The sequence below is a fragment of the Molothrus aeneus genome, chromosome 21 (assembly GCF_037042795.1).
Source record: "Molothrus aeneus isolate 106 chromosome 21, BPBGC_Maene_1.0, whole genome shotgun sequence".
Taxonomy (NCBI): Eukaryota; Metazoa; Chordata; class Aves; order Passeriformes; family Icteridae; genus Molothrus; species Molothrus aeneus.
This window is the reverse complement of record NC_089666.1, coordinates 6,346,343-6,369,192: the sequence shown is the minus strand read 5'-3', so window position 1 is coordinate 6,369,192 and position 22,850 is coordinate 6,346,343. Positions and strand designations below refer to the sequence as shown.

General features: G+C 43.6%; 1 protein-coding gene across 3 annotated transcripts in view; it reads left to right on the top strand.

Moving 5' to 3' along the window:
- The first annotated feature begins 5,635 nt into the window (after nt 1-5,635).
- The window catches only part of MIB2 (MIB E3 ubiquitin protein ligase 2), a 46,430-nt gene continuing 29,215 nt past the window's right edge, over nt 5,636-22,850 (top strand). For 2 of the 3 annotated variants that reach the window (XM_066563911.1, XM_066563910.1), the window contains exons 1-3: nt 5,636-5,885; nt 18,561-18,884; nt 20,629-20,800. In XM_066563911.1, the coding sequence (XP_066420008.1) occupies nt 18,638-18,884; nt 20,629-20,800 (419 nt within the window). In that variant the 5' untranslated portion in view covers nt 5,636-5,885; nt 18,561-18,637. The remainder of the gene's footprint in view (nt 5,886-18,560; nt 18,885-20,628; nt 20,801-22,850) is intronic. The other variant, XM_066563909.1, reaches the window with a different exon arrangement.

The following is a 22,850-nucleotide window of genomic DNA, read 5'->3' as shown; positions in this document are numbered from 1 at the left end:
CATTTTTCTGCTCATGGATCATGGGAACAAGCTCCAAAGGGTTTTGTCAGGGAGATGTGGAGTCTGAGGTTCACATCTGAATCCAGAAGTGATGAGAGGATCTGGGAATCTTCCTGAGGTGGATTCAGCAGCCTCCTTCCAGGGATCCACCTCCAGCTGGCAGGAGTGGATGTCTTTAGCAGCAAGATTTTGATAAGGAGAACACCACAAAGCCATAAAAATGGAAATCAGCTCCTGTTCTGTTAAATTAACCTGTCAAAAATTCTCTCTGTGGCCAACAATCAAGCTAATTACAGAAAGACCTCTAAACACAAAAAGAATCAGATTTATTGAGTTGTTACCTGCCTGCATTTTCCTGCCTGAGCAGCCCACAGATCTTCATGCACGTTGTTGATTTGGTCCCTGTGTGATCCCAGGGGCTGTGTGGGGAGATAAAATCTGCAGGAGCGCCATAAAATCTGTGACTCTCCCACATCCTGGGGCTGGAGGCACCGCAGCCAATTCCCCTGCACAAAACACTCCTTGCACAGAAACATTCCTGCACAAAAACACTCAAAAACACTCCTGCACAAAAACACTCAAAAACACTCCTGTACAAAAACCCTCCTGCACAAAAACACTCCTTGCACAGAAACATTCCTGCACAAAAACACTCCTGCACACAAACACTCCTGTACAGAAACATTCCTGCACACAAACACTCCTGTACAGAAACACTGATCCAGATTTCCTCATTTTTCAGCGATGCTGATCCAGTTTTCCTCATTTTTCAGTGATGCTGTGCCCTGGAGGGATCCTGCCTTAAATATTGTGTGGAGCAGCCACAGGAGGAGGAGAAGGAGGGGACTCCAAATACCCCTCAAAAATCAGAATTGTTGCCACAGGTTCAGGGTCTGTCCCTGCCTGCTCCTGCCACCCTTAATTATTCTTTTTTTGCTTCATTTTCCAGTTGTTTTTCAGTGCTAAAAATAGGGAGGGAATAGAGAGGAATCCCCCTTGGGCTCGGATCCTATTAAGCTGTATTTCTGTTCAGAGGAGAAAATAAAAAGTGGAACTGAATTTCCTCAAAGTTAATTCCCAAAGCTGGGCCCTGGAGGGATGTAGGTCACTTTGCTTTGTTCTGAGCTATAAATAAATTGGTTTTTCCCTGAAAAGTGGGAGCAGACCCGTCCTTGCTGCTTTATCCAGGTCACTGCCTCTGAAGGTAACTGCAGAGGCTCCTGCTGCCACTTCCAGGCTCTGCTTTTAAGGACAGGATTCTCCAAACCAATTTTTTTTTTTCTGTATTAAGTGTGCAAAACAGCACTGCAGGACATGCACTTGGATTAATTTATACTTTATTATTTTTTATTATAGATTTTTTATTAGATTTTTATATTTTTTATTTATTATTTTATAATAGATACATTTATATATTTTATATATTTGTATTTTATAATATACTATTAAATTATTTTATTTATTTCTACAATAATTGTTATAATATATATTTATTATAGTCTATGTTCTATATTATTGTATATTAGTATATATCATTATAACAATAAATTAGTATATATTATAATAGATAATAATATAAATTATATTTTATATAATACATATTATATCAACTATTATACATATTATATTTTATATATTTTATATGAATATAATACATAATATACAATATGCAATATATAATATATAATATATAATATATAATATATAATATACTATATATAATATAGTATATACTATATATAATATACTATATATTATATATAAATTTTAATATATCTATACATAATACATTATTTTATAATTTCTATTTTATAGAGATATTTTATACATCTACAGATCCATAAACCACAAAATTTTTGGCAGCCTATTTTCCCCTCAATCACCAATATATTTTTATCACACCAACATATTTTGATCCCATGAAATATTCACCTTCAAAAAACATCACTAAGGGATCAAGTGGCCCAAGTTTTCCACGTGGAAAATGCAAAATATTAAGGAGATTTCTTTTTGGGAAAAAAGTCTATTATTATTATTATTATTATTATTATTATTATTATTATTATTATTATTATTATTATTATTATTATTATTATGTGTAATATTTTAAAATTTAAATTTTTAAAAGAAATCCACCTATCCTGGCTGACCCTGGAGTGGCTTCCATGGCTGCCAGAAGGTGCTGAAGGAATTTCATGAATATTTCTGTGGAACAGCGGCATCCAGTGGGCAAAGAGCAATTCCTGCTGATTTCCTTGGAAAACCAGGATAGGGCCACAAAAACAGAGGTTTCTCCCCAATATTCAGTGCTTTGCAAACAGTCAATTTTATTTTTATTTTTAATTTTATTTTTAAAAGAGAGAGTAGCTTGAATTTTTTTTTCTGTTTTAAACAATTAATTTTAATTTTTAATTTTGTTCTTAAAGAGAGATTAGCTTGAATTTTAATTCTTTTCAATTTAAATATATTTAGGTTTTAATTTTTATTTTTTTATACAAAGGAGGCTTGAATTTTAGGAATTTTTTTTTTTTAGTCTTAAAACGTTTTTCATTTTTATTTTTTAAAGAGAAATTAGCTTGGAAAAAAAAAAAAAACAACCTGACATAACTCCTGTGCAAGCTCCTGTTTGGAACAAGTAAGTTCTAAACAAAAGTAAGTCCTGAATGATCTCAGTATTTATTGAGTGAGCCCAAAACTCAAAAATAAATGCTGAATTATCTTAGTATCTATTGAGTGAACCCAAAACTCAAATTTAAGACCTGAATTATCTCAGTATCTACTGAGTGATCCCAAAACTCAAAAATAAATGCTGAATTATCTCAATATTTATCGAATGAGCCCAAAACTCAAAAATAAATGCTGAATTATCTCAGTATCTACTGAGTGAACCCAAAACTCAAATTTAAGTCCTGAATTATCTCAGTATTTATTGAGTGAACCCAAAACTCAAATTTAAGTCCTGAATTATCTCAGTATCTACTGAGTGAACCCAAAACTCAAATTTAAGTCCTGAATTATCTCAGTATCTATTGAGTGAACCCAAAACTCAAATTTAAGTCCTGAATTATCTCAGTATTTATTGAGTGAACCCAAAACTCAAATTTAAGTCCTGAATTATCTCAGTATCTATTGAGTGAACCCAAAACTCAAATTTAAGTCCTGAATTATCTCAGTATTTATTGAGTGATCCCAAAACTCAAATTTAAGTCCTGAATTATCTCAGTATCTACTGAGTGATCCCACAACTCAAAAGGAAATCCTGAATTATCTCAGTAAATCCTGAATGATCTCAGTATCCATTGAGGGATGCCAAAACTCCAAGAACGGATCTTCACAATTGGAGCTGGCTGCACTCACCTGCCTCTGATTTATTTTTTTTTAATTCAGATTAACACAAATCCGCCTGGCAACACCCGAGCTGAGGGAGGGAACACCACTGACCCCACTCCAAAACATCCCCCAGCACTCACTTTCCCCCTGTGGCCAAAGGCTGACCTGAGCTGCAGCTGTGTCAGGACCAAGGCAGATCAATTCCCTCACAAATTCACATTTTTTCCCCGGTTTGTGTGCTCAGCTGGCCAGGCCAACGTCCCTTTGACGCAACACAGAGGACAGGGGACACCGAGTCCTGCTGTTTTCGTCAAGTGCCAGTGACCAGCTTGGTTTTGGACAGGTCCTTTGTAGCCACAAAACTCAGGGTGGCAGCTGCTGTGCCCTGACGCTGTCTGAGAAATTTGCTCTCTCCAGCCTGCAGGAGCCCCAGGCAGCGCTGCTGCCCTGATGTCCCCCTTCCCTCAGTGCTCTGCTGGTGCTGGGGTGGCACAAGGGACGGTTTTGGTGACCTTGCTGCCACATTCCTGCTGGGTGTTAGTGCTGGCAAGGTTTTACCTCATTTAACCAGAGTTTTCAAGGTGCCTCTGAGCTCAGCAGGGGCAAAGTCAGTGGAGTTTGTGTCCTGCACCTGACAGGAGAGTGCAGGGTATTAAAGCTGCCAAGGTTTTACCTCATTTAGGTGTTTGTGAGCTCAGCAGGGGCAAAATCAGCAGAGTTTGTGTGTCCTGCACCTGACAGGAGAGTGCAGGATAAAGCTGGCAAGGTTTTACCTCACTTTAACAGAGTTTTAGGCAAAATCAGCAGATTTTGTGTGTCCTGCACCTGTCAGAAGAGTGCAGGATAAAGCTGGCAAGGTTTTACCTCACTTTAACAGAGTTTTAGGCAAAATCAGCGGAGTTTGTGTGTCTTCACCTGACAGAAAAGTGCAGGATAAAGCTGGCAAGGTTTTACCTCACTTAACCAGAGTTTTCAAGGTGTTTCTGAGCTCATCAGGGGCACAGTTAGCAGAGTTTGTGTGTCTTCAACTGGCAGGAGGGTGCAGGATAATGCTGGCAAGGTTTTACCTCACTTAGCCAGAGTTTTTAGGCAAAGCCAGCAGAGTTTGTGTGTCTTTACCTGACAGGAGAGTGCAGGGTATTAATGCTGGCAAGGTTTTACCTCACTTAGGTGTCTCTGAGCTCATCAAGGGCAAAGTCAGCGGAGTTTGTGTGTCCTGCACCTGACAAGAGAGAGTCACATGAACGCTGTCATCACTGTTAGCATCACAGACGTGACACAAACTCCTAAATTGCCTCTGAAGGTAATTACAAAAGTAGTAGTCCCATGATTTAAGGTTCAAGGCCAGGCTGGATGGAGCAACCTGGCCTTGTGGAAGGTGTCCCTGTCCACAACAGGGAGTGGAGCTGGGGGATCTTTAAGGTTGCCTCCAACCGAACCCATTCCACGATCCAGGTGTTTGAATTCACCTCTGGTGGCCCTTCCGTCACCCACGATCTCATTCCAGGCACAAGGCTGGGACAGGAGGAGGAGTTCAAAGCCCACCTGCTGAACAAAAGCATCAATTCCCTTCATGGAATCACAGAACAGTTTGGGTTGGAAGAAGACCTTGAAGATCACCTCATTCCACCCCCTGCCATGGGCAGGGACACCTTCCACTATCCCAGCTTGCTCCAAGCCCTGGCATTCCAGGGATGGGTGATCTACACCTCTCCTGAGCGACCTCTCCCAGTGCCTCACCCCCTTCACAGGGCAGAATCCCCCCCAATATCCAACCTAAACCCACTCTTTTAACAACCAATCCTGCTAAAACAAGCACTTGTCGTACTGAGTGATCCTAAAGACCCCGAACACGCAACCCACGAGCATCCCTCCTTCATCCCCTCCGCCCGGGCAAACCGGGCACTGCCCCGAACCTTCCCGCTCACCGCCGAGCCGGGCCTGGGTCTCCCCGTGGGAGATATTCACAGGGCAGAATTCCCCCCCACCACTCTTTTAACACCCAATCCCCCTAAACCAAGCACTTGTTGGACTGAGCGATCCTAAACACCCCAAACACGCAACCCACGAGCATCCCTCCCTCATCCCCTCCTTTGGGCTGCGCGGCCGCTCCGCCCGGGCAAACCGGGCACTGTCCCGCACCTTCCCCCTCACCCCCGAGCCGAGCGGGGCCTGGGTCTCCCCTCGGGCTCCCCTCGGGCTCCCTGCGGGCTCCCGGGAGTTGTAGTCGGAGCGCCCGGAGCGGAACTACGGCTCCCGGCTGCCCGCGGGAGCGCAGGCGGGGCGGCCCCGGGGCCGAGCTGCGGCTGCGGCAGCAGCACCGCGGGGACGCGGCGGCCGCGGGGACACGGCCCGGCTCCGGGGACACGGCCCGGCTCAGGGGCCACAGCCACACCGGGAGGTACCGGCATAAGGGCGGATCCCAGCCCCGGTGCCCAGCTTCACCCGCGTTCTCCGCCCGCCCGGGCGCCGCTGTGGGCATGGAGGAGGGACGGCGGCGAGCGCAGCGCTGGGCTTGTGGCTCTGGGGATCCTCGGCTCTGCCTTGGCGCTGAGGTACGTGCCTGGCTTTCCCCGGGGTGTTCTCCTCGGGATGGGGCAGCTGGAAGGGACCGGGGTGGTTCTGGTGTCTTTAGCCGGCGTGATTCTGGCCCCTCTGTTGGGGTGGTTCTGGCCCCTTTAGCCTGGATGGTTCGGGCAGCTTTAGCCGGGATTGGGGCCCCTTTACCGGGGTGGTTCTGGCCCCTTTAACCCGAGTGCTTCTGATAGCTGTAGCCGGGATTAAGGCCCCTTTACCGGGGCGGTTCTGGCCCCTTTAACCCGGGTGGTTCCGGCAGCTGTAGCCGGGATTAAGGCGCCTTTACCAGCATGCTTGTAGCCCTGTCAGCCGGGATTGAGGCCGCTTTAGCCGGGGTAGTTCTGTCAGCTTTAGCCGGGTTGGTTCCCGCACGTTTAGCCCGGGTGGTTCTGGCCCCTTTAGCTGGGCTGGTTCCAGCACCTTTAGCCGGGATTGAGGCCACTTTAGCCCGGGTGGTTCTGGCCACTGTATCCCGGCTGGTTCCGGCACCTTTAGCCGGGATTGAGGCCCCTTTATCCCGGGTGGTTCTGGCCGCTTTTGCCAGGTGGTTCCGGCACCTTTAGCCGGGTTGGTTCCAGGACCTTTAGCCGGGATTGAGGCCAGTTTATCCCGGGTGGTTCTGGCCGCTTTTGCCGGGTGGTTCCGGCACCTTTAGCCGGGTTGGTTCCAGGACCTTTAGCCGGGATTGAGGCCAGTTTATCCCGGGTGGTTCTGGCCGCTGTAGCCCGGGTGGTTCCGGCACCTTTAGCTGGGACTGGGGCTGCTTTAGCCCGGGTGGTTCCAGCAGTTTTAGCCAGGATTGAGGCTGCTTTAGCCCGGGTGGTTCCGGCCCCTGTAGCCGGGCCTGGGGCCGCAGCGGCCCCGCTGTGCTCCAGCCCTGTCGGTGTTTCCCTGGCGGGTGTGAGCTCCGTCCTGTTCCCGACAGGTCCCGCAGGTGAGGCCTGGCTGCCTGAGCGGGGAGCGCTCATTCCTGCCGGGAATTTATTTCATTTTCCCTGGAGCGTGTGGGGAAGGAAGCTCGGAGCTGAGGCACGTGTGGCTTTTTCTCTCCCGTGTTTCTGTGTTTCCAGTCTGCCTGGATGGAGGCCAGACTAAACCCAGAATAAACCCAGAGAAGTTGGTGCAGCTGCGCTGGAGGCACTGGAGGTGTTTGCTCTCATTTCACTGCCCGTGCTCAGCTGCAGAATTACTTTCTGAATGTCACAAATTCTGATTTCTACCTCGCTGGGAAGCAAGTGAGCCCTGGCTCACCTTCATGGAGGTCACTTGAGCTTGGCTTTAGTGCTGAACCTTCTCTCTTTTTGGCTAAGAGCCTCATGACATCCTCTGCACTCCTCTGTTGCTATAGGAGGAGTGTATTTGGCTCAAATGAGATACCATTTTTATTTCTGCTCTGTTTAGCAACTCCCTGCTTTCCTGAAACTGTTTGCTATGAAGAATGATGCAGTTGTTTGTCCTTCTAGGACCTTCCTCCGTGCTTGATAACCTGTTGAGTTTTTCATTCATGGTTTCAGGATCTGGAGGAGTGAATTGTCAAGGGATGCAGCCGCTGTAAATAACTCACATCCCCCATTTTTATGGTGGGAATGATGCTGTGTGACAAATAGATAATGGAGATGTGAAAGGGGAAGCTTCCACAGCCTTGGCAGAGCTGGAGAGGTTCTTGCCCTGCTTTGAGCTTTGCTTTCTGCTCTGAGTTGTAGGTGTCCAGGTTTGTGTCTGGAGCAGGTGACATCTTTTGGGCACATGGTGGTTCCTTTGAAAAATTCTTTTTTTGACTTACGGGGCAGTAGTTGGGTAACTCTGTGTAGTCTCAGCTCTACCACTGGTGTATCCTCAGTACCTTGTGCCTGTTTTTCCAGACTGATTTAATTCTGTGCTGGAAGGGCAGGAGTTCTTTAGGGTGCCTGCAGCATTATTAACAGACTGTCATTTAACAGCATCACCACAGGCTCTGTTTTATTGAAGAGTTATTTCCTTTTTAGGCTTCACAAAGGTGATTGTGTTTCCCATGCCTTCCTCTTTGCACAGCTCTGTGAGTCACTGCCATCAGAAGGAGCTTCATATTTGTGTGATACTTGGCTCAGCACAATTCTCTGCTTATTCTGATTTTGCTGTACAGCATCATATGTTTTGACATTTATTTTGAGTGCATGTTTGGAGCTCTGTGGCTGCGAAAATCCTGTGCCAAATTCGTGCATGAAGAATCTGTTATTCTCCTGCTTTGGTCTGCAATGGGCACTGCTGGGATTGTTTGGAAGAACTGGGATGCCTTTTCCACTGAAACTTTGTCAAACGTCTGGGAAACTGCAAAAAAAACCGTGGGAGCGCTGTAAGTGTGGTGGTTGCAGTTGTCTCCTTCCCTTTTTCTTGGGAAGAGGGATGTCCATGGCTTTTTCAGCTGCCTTGATGTGGAAGTGGGTGGCTCCAGGAGCACAGAATGCTCTGCTGCCTCGGAAACGAGCTCATCCCCTGCCTGGTGCTTGTGCAGGTTTGATTTTGCTGCTCACAGAGGCTGGTCCTGGTGCTTTCTCTGGAGCTGAGGGCTTTGAGGTCGTGTTGTCCCTGCGTGTTCCCATCAAATCCGTTTGCCTTGCTCATCATCCCTGCTCCAGAAGTGCTCCCGGGCTCAGGCAGGATTCAGGGCTCTGCTGAATGGCAGCTCTGGTCCTGCCCTTTCCCTTCAGTTCCTGTTTTCCAGGGAGAGAAGGGAGAGTCCTGTTGGAGTGTTGGATGTTTTTCAGGGATTCTAATTCATGGCTTGTCAAGGGCGTTTTTGGAGGGGCCAGAGTTGTAATGCAGTGTTCTCTCACCTTTCCATGCACTCTCCTTGGGAGCTCTGATGGGAGAGAGATCATTGAATTCTCCTTAAACAAAGAGAAAGTGCAGTCTGTGGTTTCTTGGGTGACTTGCAGAATTTAAGTATTTCTTTTCCCTCTGTACTAGTGTTTGAAATTTCCAAGAACGCAGAAAAAAATCCTCCAGAATTCAGTTTGGAATATGAAATCAGCGAAGTTCCACTGATGTGCTGGCAGAATATTCAGCTGATTGATCCTAGACCTTGAGCCACGTTCCCTGATGGAATCCCAAGGGATTTAGGGCTTGAAACTTCCTTCTTTTCCTGTGACCAGGCCGTGGAGAGCAGAACTTGGGAGTTGGGATGAGCTTTGTTCCTGGCTCTGCCACCAACCCTCAGGCTGCATTTCCCATCCGCAGGGTGCTCTTGGATTCTCCAGCACAAAAGAAAACATTTGGATTTGTGAAATGCACGGGCCTGGAGGTGAACTGATGGACATGCTGCCCCTCAAACCTTACTGAGCAAGGAAGCAGGAGCTCCTCCTCACTTTGCTCTGCTCCCACACGGCTGCCTGGCCAGAGGCATGTCAGCAGAGATTAGATTGAAAGCTCCTGATCTGCTTTCAGAGCACACAGAGGGCAAGTTGCAGGCTGAAAGCAGGCAGGAGTGCAGTGCTGACCCTTCTGGGAGCCTGAAGGGGAATCTCAAGTTGGTAGGATGAGCTCTCAAGGCTCATCAGGGATCCAGCAGGTTTTATGCTCCAGCTCCCTCATGCCAGGCTGAAGGAGCTGCTTTTCGTTTGGAAAAATTGGAGGAGGAGGAAAAATTGTGTTCCTGACTCAGAGGATTTGTTAATAATCCCTTTGTGCCACCAGTGCTGAGGGTCCCAGTGTCTGTGAGCCACAGCTCTGTGTTCCCTCAGCCCCACTGTTCTACCCTCAGGACATCAGAGTTAATTCCCCTTGATTTTTTCACTGTTGCAGTAAATCAGGATTTCGATTTTTGAATGGCTTTGGGGGGACACTGCCTGACTTTATGGACAGGCAAGGCAATCATGTCATTAGACTGGGGATTTGTGAACTTTTAAATGCTTGAACTCAGGTTTTAGTGGTAAATAGGAGTTGATAGCTGGTGTGAGGGAGATGCAGACCTGAGCTTTAGCAGGGCTCCACACCATCAGCTCTGGGCCAGATGGTCTTGCCTCTGAGAAATACAGCAGAGCAATGTCAAGGAAGAGCACAGCTGAAATCCTCTGCCAAGACAGATTTCTCACTGTTGGAATATGTTTCTGTCTGATCCTCTATTTCTAGATGATTGAAAATAGTTCTGGAAGGGATTTTGCTGAGGCCACCTAGTCCATCCTTCTCCCCAGGGCATGATAAAGAGCACTGAAACCCTTCCTGATGGATCTGTGAGCTTCTTCTTACAGCAGTGGAGATTTTCCAGCTGCCCTGGGTGGTTGTCTTTGACTTTATTAAACTGTTTTTGGTTTTTTTTTTTAATATTGTGGCTTTGTCACTGTTCTGGGCACAGAAAGAAGGATGCAGGTGGTTGATTGTTGACCACTTAGTGCCAAGGGCTAGAAAAGTGATGGTGATTCCTGGCAGGAAATGCAGAAGAATCACTCAATGCAATAATATTGAGTTTTTGTTTCTTTTCTACAGAGATCTTCCATGGAAAAGTCTAAATACCATTCTCCCTTTTTTTTTCTGTGCAAAGATCTTCATTCAAACTTAGCAAATAATTGGGTTTTTCCCTTAAACAACATTACCTAGTGGTTGTGTGTGTGTGGGCAGGGAGTATTTGTTTTTATTGTAAAGCAATATAAATTTAACTCAAGAGATCTGCTATTGAGGAAAAAGTGGATTCAATGCAGAAGAATCACTCAATGCAATAATATTGAGTTTTTGTTTCTTTTCCACAGAGATCTTCCATGGAAAAGTTTAAATACCATTCTCCCTTTTTTTTTTTCTATGCAAAGATCTTCATTCAAACTTAGCAAATAATTGGGATTTTTTCCCTTAAACAACATTACCTAGTGGTTTGGTGTGTGGGCAGGGAGTATTTGTTTTTATTGAAAAGCAATATAAATTTAACTCAAGAGATCTGCTATTGAGGAAAAAGTGGATTCTCATCAGCTGCTGAGCTTTTTCAAGGCTCCAGGCTCAAATCTGCAAACTGTCAGCTCCAATTAAAGCAAAGGGCTGGAGCTGTTTTTCCTCCCTCCTGGAAAGAACACAGTTCATCAAAAGCCAGAAGGAAATTTCATCATGAGCAATGAGCAATTATCTCATGGGATGTAATAAGAGAGATCCACGAGATGCCCAGTGTGAACTTGCACTTGTAATCACTTTTAATTCTCCACTGGCCACACGAGCACTGATCTCAGCAATTTGGGAGCCTGAAGTTTTCCTGTGGAGCAGGAGCTGGTGGAGGGAACTTGTGCTTTTGTGGGGTTTGATGTGAAAATGTGAAATTTGAGCATCCCTGAGCTGGCAGGAGATAACCCACCCCACACAGAAAGGTGGAATAACCCTGGCAGGCAGCTCCAGTGGGGCAGGGAACAGGACTGGAAAGGTGGAATTCAGGAATTCCTCAGGTGCAAGGATTATTTGGAGAGACAAAGAGACTCCAAACATTCCCCTTTTCTATTTCTTCTCCCATTTTTTATTGCTGAGCACCTCAGGGTGCTCCCTGTGTGATCTTTCACTTGAAATCACTTAATTCTCCACTGGCCACACGAGCACTGATCTCAGCCTGAAATCAGCCTGAATTTGGAGCCTGAAATTCTCCTGTGGAGCAGGAGCTGGTGGAGGGAACTTGTGCTTTTGTGAGGTTTGATTGATTGTTTGACTGATGTGGAAATGTGAAATTTGAGCATCCCTGAGCTGGCAGAGGATATTCCACTTTGCTGTGTGGGGTGGGTTAACCCTGGCAGGCAGGGAACAGGACTGGAAGGGTGGAATTCAGGAATTCCTCAGGTGTAGGGATTATTTGGAGAGACAAAGAGACTCCAAACATTCTCCTTTCCTATTTCTTCTCCCATTTTTTATTGCTGAGCACCTCAGGGTGCTCCCTCCCAGATTCCTGTGCACCCTCAGCCTCAGTGGGAGAACCAGGGAAGGTTTGGATTGTTCAGGCCCGGTTTAACCCCCCTGTCAGCCCTGGTTTGGTCACAAACCCAGAGCAGTGAAGGAAATGGAGGAATCCCAGCCAAGCCCAGTGCCCAGTGCTGTGCCACAGCTTCTGCTGCTTATTTATGGTTTCTGCTGGCGTTTCCTAAAGGCGCTGTTTGCATTTCAGTGTTTTAAAGCAAATATTGACCATTGTGCAATCCAGATTCATTCCATGCTTTAGTCCTGCGCTTAGCAGGGAGCTGATTCATGAAAAACACTGCGCTGTGTCTTTGCTCCTGGCTGATCACTGTCGCTTTCTGTTTAATTAATTCTGGTGCTCGCTGCTCACAAAAAGCCCTTTTTGATCCACAGCTCTCAGTGGCAAAGCCACTTTGGGTTTAGTGCAGATCAGTGTTAACATTTTTGGAGCAGGTTCGCTTTTCTGTGCCTGTGGTCAGCACAGGGGGGTGAAATCTGAGTTAAATTGAAGGTTCAAGGCCAGCTCAGTGCAGGTTTTGTGTCCACTGTAGCCTTTAGGTCCTGCCATACTCACACACAATGAACCCAACATTCAGGACGTGTAAGTTCTCTCTAACTTCTTCCACCTTTAGGTGGGAAATAATTTATTTAGATCATTTATTCCGAGGTTGATGTCCATTTTTTAGGAAACCGGAATGCTGAAATGAGGATTTTGCACAAAGCTCCTGAATATTAAATGTACTGGTGCTTCCTTTAGACCTACAATCCTTTAACAAGGTGAAATTATTAAATTTAAAGGTTTATATCCATTTATTTTTTAGGGAACCAGAATGCTGAAATGAGGAGTTTGCACAGAGCTCCTGAATATTAAATGTACTGGTGCTTCCTTTAGACCTACAATCCTTTAACAAAGTGAAATTAATAAATTTACAAGGTGAAATTAATGAATTACTGGTGCTTCCTTTAGACCTACACCCTCTAACAAGGTGAAGAAATAGCTGAAAAAAACAGAGTGAGAACCACTCAAATATTACTGAAAGGGAAAGAAACAACTCAGTGCCGGTGTAAAAATGAAATGGAAAATTCAGTTTGGGCAGAACAGATCAATGGGCTGGCATTTGTGTAAAGGCCAAGTGTTGATTGCAGAGATAAAATGCTCGGTGGGGACTGAGCCTGGCTGGTTATTTTTAGCATTTCCTCCCTTGTGTTTCAGGATGTGCCTGTGCCTGCTCTCCTGCTGGAATGACAAGATATTAATGCCTGAGCAGAGGCCCATTAATCACCTGCTTTATTCTGTTTATGTCATACAGTTAAATATACTCTGGGAGCACGTGAGGTTTGGGCCCTGGAAATTATTTCACCTCACTCAGGATTTTATTTATTTATTTTTTTTATTATTTTTATTGATTGGTGTCACCACTGGCAGCTGCCCCATATTTGATTTTTTTTTTATTATTTCATCTCAGACTGATTTTATCATTAAAATGGCTTCATTTATCTGCTGTTGGTATTTAAGCCACAAAAGCAGCATCTGCTCCTCTCTGCCTCCCTCCCTCCCTCCCCTGTGCCAGTGATGCCATTTTGCACAATTTTGGACCAAACAAAATTCCTGACTGCACAAGGAAAAGGGAAGAAAAGTGTCCTTGTGGTTTTGCAGGGGAATCTCCTGCAATTCCAGGCTGGAAGGGACATTAAAGCCCATCCTAATTTCCTGCTCCAAACCCTGTCCAACCTGGCCTTGGACACTTCCAGGGATGGGGCAGCCCCAGCTTCTCTGCTGCAGGGTGGGTCAAAAATATTGGTTTTCTGTGTGTTTTGCTGCTTTTCTGCTCTATTTCCATCTAATGGCAACTGTGCTTGTGTGAATTTCAGGTTTTTGGCATGAATGCTAACCTGGGTAATAAACTTAGCAGCTGTAAGCCTTGAGCAGAGGTATTTGATGCTGGTTGTGTTATTATTAAAGCACACAAAAGGGTTTATTTCTGCCTTGCAGGTAGGGAACAATAATTGATGGTGCATTGAGCTGTGAAATTTGTGTCAGGAAAGGGGGAGAACCCTGCTGAGCCTTAATTCTGTAGGGAAATACTCACAGGAGTACTGGGGAAAGTGCTAAAACCCAGCAGATTTTAATTCAATAGGAGCTGGTTAATTCATCCAGGACACCAAAATCATGTTGATATTTTTGGTGTGAGGACATGCAAAATTAAGTCCTGAAATAGTGGAAAAAGTGCTAAAACCCAGCAGTTTTTAATTCAATAGGAGCTGGTTAATTCATCCAGGACACCAAAATCATGTTGATATTTTTGAGGATATGCAAAATTAAGTCTTGAAGCTTTACAGTGGTGGTAGCTGATTAATCTGCACTTCCAATGGCCTCATAAGACTTTATTTAATGGCACTGGAAGAGTCAAAGAGAATGAAAAGAGTAAGAAGTGGACAGTGGTGTTATTTTCAAATGCTCAGTGTAATTCTGGCTGATTTGGGGGCTGATCAGTTGGGGAAATTGGGAATTTTGGGGAAATGTGTGGTTTGAAATGACCTGAGGAAGCATCTCCTGCATGGGCAAATCTCTCTAACGTGGAGCAATTCACCTCAAGACAATTCAAACTGTAAAATATGTGTAAAGGGAAGAAAAAAGCTCTTTTTTTTTTCCTTTTTTTTTTAATTTTTCTTTTAAAGATGTCCTCTGTTTACCATGCTGTTCAAATAATGTGATCACCAGGCACTGATTTTTGTCAGCTGCTTCCAGCACTGGCTTCTGTTTGCTGTGAGGCCACACCAGCAGCAACCTTTGCCTCCCACCAGGTGGAAATTGGGCTGAAATATTGAAATATTGGCAGAAAGTTGCCACAATTACTGCAGCAAACATTTCTGTGGGCTGAAAGCTGGAGTATTTCCCTTTTTTTTCCAATTAACTTTTAGTGGGATTTCCTAAAAGTGAGAGGCTGCTCTTTCCCGTGTCACAGCAGGCAAGGTCAGAATGTTAGATGAGGATTCAGAAATCGGGATTATTCCTTCATGGTTACTTGAAATTCCCATGGGAAACTGATGTTTTCTTGCTGAATTCTTTCTGTCAGCTCTACTTGGAATATAATTATATAATTACAGCCCAGGCAGCATCAAGGGAGGACAATATTTGCTTCAGTGAGTGAAACATTTCCACTCAGGGAAGTCGATAATGCTGAGATTTTGAGCAGCCTTTTCCTCCTGTTCTGCATCTGCCCTGAGGAGAGGAGATGGGAGTGCAGGATGCACTTGTGTGGAAAATGGAATATTCAGGTTAGGAAGGCATCCTCAGGGCACCAGCAAGGGCTGCTGCTGCTTTTTGCAGCACTGACAGCTCCTTTGAAGGATTTCAGCGTCACAGGAGCGCAGCTGAGCTCCAGCAGCATCCAAAAGCTGTGGGAAAAGTGCACAGGGAAATGTGGGTTTATTAAGGATATTCTTGGGTAATTCCTGCTCTTCGTGGGGCACAAAGGATATTCTTGGATAATTCCTGATCTTTGTGGGGCACAAAGGATATTCTTTGGTAAATCTTGCTCTTTGTGGTGTACAATGGATATTCTTGGATAAATCCTGCTCCTTGTGGGGCACAAAGGATATTCTTGGATAATTCCTGACACAAAGGATATTCTTGGATAATTCCTGCTCTTTTTGGGGCACAATGGATATTCTTGGATAATTCCTGATCTTTATGGGGCACAAAGGATATTCTTGGGTAATTCCTGCTCTTTGTGGGGCACAAAGGATATTCTTGGATAATTCCTGACACAAAGGATATTCTTGGATTATTCCTGATCTTTGTGGTGTACAATGGATATTCTTGGATAATTCCTGCTCTTTGTGGGGCACAATGGATATTCTTGGATAAATCCTGATCTTTGTGGTGTACAATGGATATTCTTGGATAAATCCTGATCTTTGTGGTGTACAATGGATATTCTTGGATAATTCCTGATCTTTGTGGTGTACAATGGATATTCTTGGATAATTCCTGATCTTTGTGAGGCACAATGGATATTCTTTGATAATTCCTGCCACAAAGGATATTTTTTGATAAATCCTGCTCTTTGTGGGGCACAAAGGATATTCTTTGCTAATTCCCGCTCTCACAAAGACAGCGCACACCGGTGCACCCCCAGCTCAGCAGTGCCACATCCACCCCCACAAAAACAGATGAAAGATCTGGATGTGGAGTGAAAAGAATGATGTGGAGTTCACAAGGACAGCTGGCTTTGATGCTGTCCTGCTGTGCCAGGTGTTTGGGTGTCACAGCAGTGAGGACAGGGGCAGGCTGAAGCCGCAGAGATGCTGAGGCTGAGCACAGATCATTTTTTCGTGCATCTTTTTTTTTTTTTTTTTTTGGTGGTGGTTTTGCATCAAACCACTCCTCCATGCATTCAAAAGGGGATGTTTGGCTGGAGGATGGGTTTATTTTTAGGGTTTGGTGGTTTCAGATGTTTCTGTTGGTGGGTGGCAGCGTTGGCAGCACATCCCAGGGCCCAGAGCTGCTGCTGGGGCTGCGCTCATCCCCTCAGCTGGAGCAGCTCCCCACCCTCTGTGTCCTGGCACTGGGGCAGCTCTGCTTGTGCCATTTTCATCCCTTGGCAGCCTCTTGGGCCTTTTTTTCCAATTTTTGAGAAAATCTGGGTGTTGTGGATAGCTCAGGAGGAAGATCCAGTGATACCCAAGGATGCTACAGGAGATTTTTCCAAGCTCTGCATATTGAAAGCCACATTCCTCTTCTCTGTCTTGTGCTGGTAAAGAGAGAAACAAGGATTTGAGAATCTGCTTGGTTTAAGAATCTGATTTAATTCAGAATTGAGGATGTGCTGCGTCTGTGTGGTGTTCACCTCATTGTCATGGCAACACTTGGGAAGGCTGGCCCTGTCTGACTGATCCCAGCCCTAAATCTGCTGGGTTTAGTGCAGGTGGAGCAGCCCTGCCCTGTTCCTGCTCTAGCTCGTGGGTAAATAACAGGAAAGGACTGAAATTATTCGGACATTCACCATGGTTTTGAAGCACTGCCCTTACTTGGGCAGGCAGACAGGCAAATGCTTTTTACAAATTTTAAAACTTCCCGTGTCCTCAAATCAAAACCAAAACTGACTTGAAGGGCAAGTGAAACTTGACAGTGCTGTAAAAAGATGAGATGCATGTGAGGAGACTTCCTGAAAAATTGACTGAAATTCACTTTTATTGCTAAAATCCTGCTGCTGGTGCTTTCTTGCTCATTTCTTTCGATTTTATTTGCTGTGCTTGTTTGTTCCGCTGCTGTTGTGTCTCTGTGCTTATTCTTGAGTTTGGAATCAAGGGCTGGCACTGGAATTTTGTAGACTCCTTGCCCAGTTCTCTTCCCTCAAGCACAGCTCTCTGGAAGAAGTTTTTGGATATTATTGGAGATGCTGATGAGCCTTGGAAGCCTGGTTAGTTTTTGTATCACTCCCATCAATGCTAAAGCTGTGAGAATCCCATTTGTGAATGTGAAAAACGCCAATCAATTGTTTTTAAAATTTTCAAAGTTTAGTAATAATAAAATGGTTGTAAAAATAGCAGTATAATTAGAGTAATAATAGTTTGGACAATTTGGATTAGGATAATGTGAGACAATAAAAACAAAGAGTTACAGACATCCAGGTACCTTTTTCTGAGCAAAATAAGCCTGAAAAAGGACCCACATTAACAGAGGATTAACCCTTAAAAGCAACAGCCTGTTGCATATTCATACACCTCATACATGATGCATAAATCCCATTTAAATACAGGATTCTGTCTGGGCAGTGTCAGCTTTTTCCTCTTAATCTTGAGGGCATCTTCATGGCTGAGTGAGGCAGGAGGAAGTTTCTTCTAATAATGGAGCAAAAAATTCTTTTTCTCTGAAAGATTCAGGTGTCCTGTGGCTGCTATCTCACTGTGAGTCCTTTCTTTAGAAAAAAATATCTTACATAGCACAGTTTCTATTTTAACATTATGTTATGACCTAAACCAATAACCTGTTGCATATTCATGCATCTCATTAGTGATGCATAAATTCCATTCAAACACAGGATTCTCTCTGGTCAGTGTCAGCTTCTTCCTCTGAATCCCAATGGTGTCTTCATGGCTGAGTGAGGCAGGAGGAAGTTTCTTCTGATAATGGGGTAATAAATTCTCTTTCTCTGAAAGATTCAGGTGTCCCGTGGCTGCTATCTCCCTCCAAGTCCTTTTTTTAAAAAAGTATCTTACGTATCGTTTCTATTTTAACATTTTGTTATAACCTAAAACAATAACCTGTTGCATATTCATGCATCTCATTAGTGATGCATAAATTCCATCCAAACACAGGATTCTCTCTGGTCAGTGTCAGCTTCTTCCTCTGAATCCTAACAGCATCTTCAGGACTGAGTGAGGTGGGAAGAAGTATAAGAGAGCAATAAATTCTCTTTCTCTGAAAGATTTGGGTGTCCTGTGGCTGCTGTCTCAGTGCAAGTCCTTTCTTTAAAAAAGTCTCTTACATATCATTTCTATTTTAACATTATGTTATAACCTAAAACTATATTTAGCACACTACTAAAGAAAATTAATACAGCATCACTTTCTGACATAACACGTATAATATTCATTTGAATATTTGCCAAAAGCCACTCATAAAATACACATTTTTCACAGCGAGTAGAACAGACTTCTCTCAGCAAGTCAGGCTTTTTTTGCAGGCAGATCATGCCGGGGGGGAGATGTGATGTGAGGAGCGGCACCCCTGACCTGCTGTTGCTTTCCCCCAGGTGTGCTGACCATGCTGAGCCCGCCCGTCTGCGAGACGCCTGCGCAGGAGCGCTTGTAGGGTTTGCTGTGCAGATCCATGGACCTGGACCCCCATGCCAGCATGCAGGTGGGGATGAGGGTTGTCCGTGGAGTGGACTGGAAGTGGGGCAGCCAGGACAGCGGCGAGGGCAACGTGGGCACCGTGGTGGAGATCGGCCGTGCGGGCAGCCCCACCACGCCCGACAAGACCGTGGTGGTGCAGTGGGATCAGGGCAACAGGACCAACTACCGCACGGGCTTCCAGGGCGCCTACGACCTGCTGCTCTATGACAACGCCCAGATAGGTGAGCACAGCAGGGCACAGCCCCTGGCGCTGCCATTCCTGCCCCCAGCACCCCTGCCCCCGTGCCAGCCTCTGCTCGCTGCCTGCACGGCGATGCTGGGGTTTGTTGGTGGCCAAATAACCCAGCAGTAATTTAGAACCTTATTTGTGCGTGTCTGTGTGATTTGTAAAGAATTTCATTTCATGTTTCTCTCTGTGTGATTTGTAAAGAATTTCATTTCATGTTTCTCTCTGTGCTGGAGCAGGGCATGGGCAAGGGCACAGCCCCTGGTGCTGCCATTCCTGCCCCTGTGCCAGCCTCTGCTCGCTGCCTGCACAGCAATGCTGGGATTTGTTGGTGGCCAAATAACTCAGTAATAATTTAGCACCTTATTTGTGCATATCTGTGTGATTTGTAAAGAGATTAATGTAATGTTTCTCTCTGTGCTGGAGCAGGGCATGGGCAAGGGCACAGCCCCTGGTGCTGCCATTCCTGCCCCTGTGCCAGCCTCTGCTCGCTGCCTGCACAGCAATGCTGGGGTTTGTTGGTGGTCAGGGCGTTCCTGGGTTTTTTTGCACGCCCCAGGGGTGTGAAAAATAACTCAGTAATAATTTAGAACCTTATTTGTGCATGTCTGTGTAAAGAATTTAATGTAATGTTTCTCTCTGTGCAAAGGCTCTGCTGGAGCAGGGGCACAGCCACCTCCTGTCCCTGTCCCAAGTGCTGGGACAGCCTTTGGCACCTGGGACACCTTTGGCACCAGAGTGCCAGATTTGGCACTCTGCAGTGCTGGAAGGGTGCTTCTAAAATCTTGATTTTCCCTGGAATTCCTGTAGATATCAAACGTCCTTTTCTGGAAGGGTTTGGCACTCTGCAATGCTGGAAGGGTGCTTCAAAAATCTTGATTTTCCCTGGAATTCCTGTGGATCTCAAAGGTCTTTTTCTGGAAGCGTTTGGCACTCTGCAATGCTGGAAGGGTGGTTATGAAAACTTGATTTCCCCTGGAATTTTGTGTGGCTCTCAAAGGTCCTTTTCTGGAAGGATTTGGCACTCTGCAATGCTGGAAAGGTGCTTCTAAAATCTTGATTTTCCCTGGAATTCCTGTGGATATCAAAGGTCTTTCTCTAGAAGGGTTTGGCACTCTGCAATGCTGGAAGGGTGGTTATGAAAACTTGATTTTCCCTGGAATTTTGTGTGGATCTCAAAGATCCTTTTCTGGAAGGATTTGGCACTCTGCAATGCTGGAAGGGCGGTTCTAAGATCCTGATTTCCCCTGGAATTCCTGTGGATATCAAAGATCTTTCTCTAGAAGGGTTTGGCACTCTGCAATGCTGGAAAGGTGCTTCTAAAATCTTGATTTTCCCTGGAATTCCTGTGGCTCTCAAAGATCCTTTTCTGGAAGGGTTTGGCACTCTGCAATGCTGGAAGGGCGGTTCTAAGATCCTGATTTTCCCTGGAATTCCTGTGGATCTCAAAGATCTTTTTCTGGAAGGATTTAGCATTTTGCATTGCTGGAAGGGTGGTTATGAAAACTTGATTTTCCCTGGAATTTGTGTGGCTCTCAAAGATCCTTTTCTGGAAGGGTTTGGCACTTTGCAATGCTGGAAAGGTGCTTCTAAAATCTACATTTCCCCTGGAATTTATATGGATCTCAAAGATCCTTTTCTGGACGGATTTGGCACTCTGCAATGCTGGTAGGGTGCCTCAAAAATCTTGATTTCCCCTGGAATTCCTGTGGATCTCCCTTTCCCTTTCCCTTGCGCAGGTGTCCGACACCCCAACATCATCTGCGACTGCTGCAAGAAGCACGGCATCCGCGGCATGAGGTGGAAGTGCAAGCTGTGCTTCGACTACGACCTCTGCACCCAGTGCTACATGAACAACAAGCACGACCTGGCGCACGCCTTCGAGCGCTACGAGACCGCGCACTCCCAGCCGTGAGTGAGCCCTCCCGCCGCGGCCACGGGAAAGAAAAAGAATAAATGGACAGGAAAATGATATAGTAAATGTTAGTAATAGTAATAGTAAAGCAAAAATAATAGAGGAAATGGATAAAAAATGATATAGTGAGTATTAGTAATAGTAGTGATAATAAATCAGAAATAATAGAGGGAATAGATTAAAAATAGTATAGTAAATAGTATTAATAGTAATAGTAATAAATCAAAAATAATAGAGGAAATAGATAAAAAATAGTATAGTAAATAGTATTAATAGTAATAATAATAAATCAAAAATAATAGAGGAAATAGATAAAAAATAGCATAGTAAATAGTATTAATAGTAATAGTAATAAATCAAAAATAATATAGGAAATAGATAAAAAATAATGTAGTAAGTATTAGTAATAGTAATGATAATAAATCAAAAATAATAGAGGAAATAGATAAAAAATAGTATAGTAAATAGTATTAATAGTAATAGTAATAAATCAAAAATAATATAGGAAATAGATAAAAAATGATATAGTAAGTATTAGTAATAGTAGTAATAATAAATAAATAATACAGTAAATATCATTAATAGTAATAATAAATCAAAAATAATATAGGAAATAGATAAAAAATAATGTAGTAAGTATTAGTAATAGTAATGATAATAAATCAAAATTAATATAGGAAATAGATAAAAAATGATATAGTAAGTATTATTAATAGTAATGATAATAAATCAGAAATAATAGAGGAAATCAATAAAAAATAGTATAGTAAATAGTTTTAATAGTAATAGTAATAAATCAAAAATAATAGAGGGAATAGATAAAAAATAGTATAGTAAATAGTATTAATAGTAATAGTAATAAATCAAAAATAATAGAGGAAATAGATAAAGAATAATATAGTAAGTATTATTAATAGTAATGATAATAAATCAAAAATAATAGAGGAAATAGATAAAAAATAATATAGTAAGTATTATTAATAGTAATGATGATAAATCAAAAATAATAGAGGAAATAGATAAAAATAATACAGTATTATTAATAGTAATAATAATAAATAAAAATAATAGAGGAAATAGATAAAGAATAATATAGTAAGTATTATTAATAGTAATAATGATAAATCAAAAATAATAGAGGAAATAGAGGGAATGAGGCAACTCAGAGCTGTCAGGCCCTGCCTCAGGCACTGCAGATCTTTTCAAGAACTGAAATTTTCTGCCTGTGGCTCACTGGGAACGTTGCTCACATCACTCATCTCTCTTTTCTCTGTTCTCTTCTTCTTTCTTTTCCTTCTAAATCAAGTAGGCAATAAAACCTTTGGCAGTTCCTTCAGGACAAGAAGAGAAAATCAGAATATTTTCTTTTTTTTCCTCCTGAGTAAAGTAGAAGAGAAAAAAAGAAAAGAAAAAAAGAAGAAAAGAAAAAAAATAAGAGAAAATCAGAGAATTTTCTTTTTTTTTTTCTAATTAAAGTAGACAATAAAACCTTTAGCAGTTCCTTAAGGATAGGAAGAGGAAATCAGAGTATTTTCTTGTTTTGCCTTCTAAGTTAAGTAGAAGAGAAAACCTTTGGCAGTTCCTAAAGGACAAAGAGAGAAAATCAAAGTATTTTCTTGATTGGGGTTTTTTAAGTAGTCACAGGCAATTTGTCTGGCAAATTATGGTGGGGTTTTTTTCCTAAATTAAAATACAAATCCATTAATAGATTAAATCAAATCCAAATTGATAAATTCTTTTGATTCCAAATATTCCTCACCCAGATTTCTTAGCTCAAACTGCCCCTGCAGTTTATAAATGCCTCCTGCTGGGGAGGTTACAGTGTAAATAATTTCCATTATTTGTATTATTGCCCAGAAATCAAACACCCAGCAGTTGTCACCCAGCTGCTGGATCAGCTCAGCTCTCAGAGCCACAGATGGGAATTGGGATTATTAAAACTGCACAGACCTAAATCAGAGCACACACTTGTTCCTGGATCTGATTTCCAGCTCCACCAGCCAGAGCTGGTTTAAGAATTACAGCTGAAAATAACTGCAATTTCTG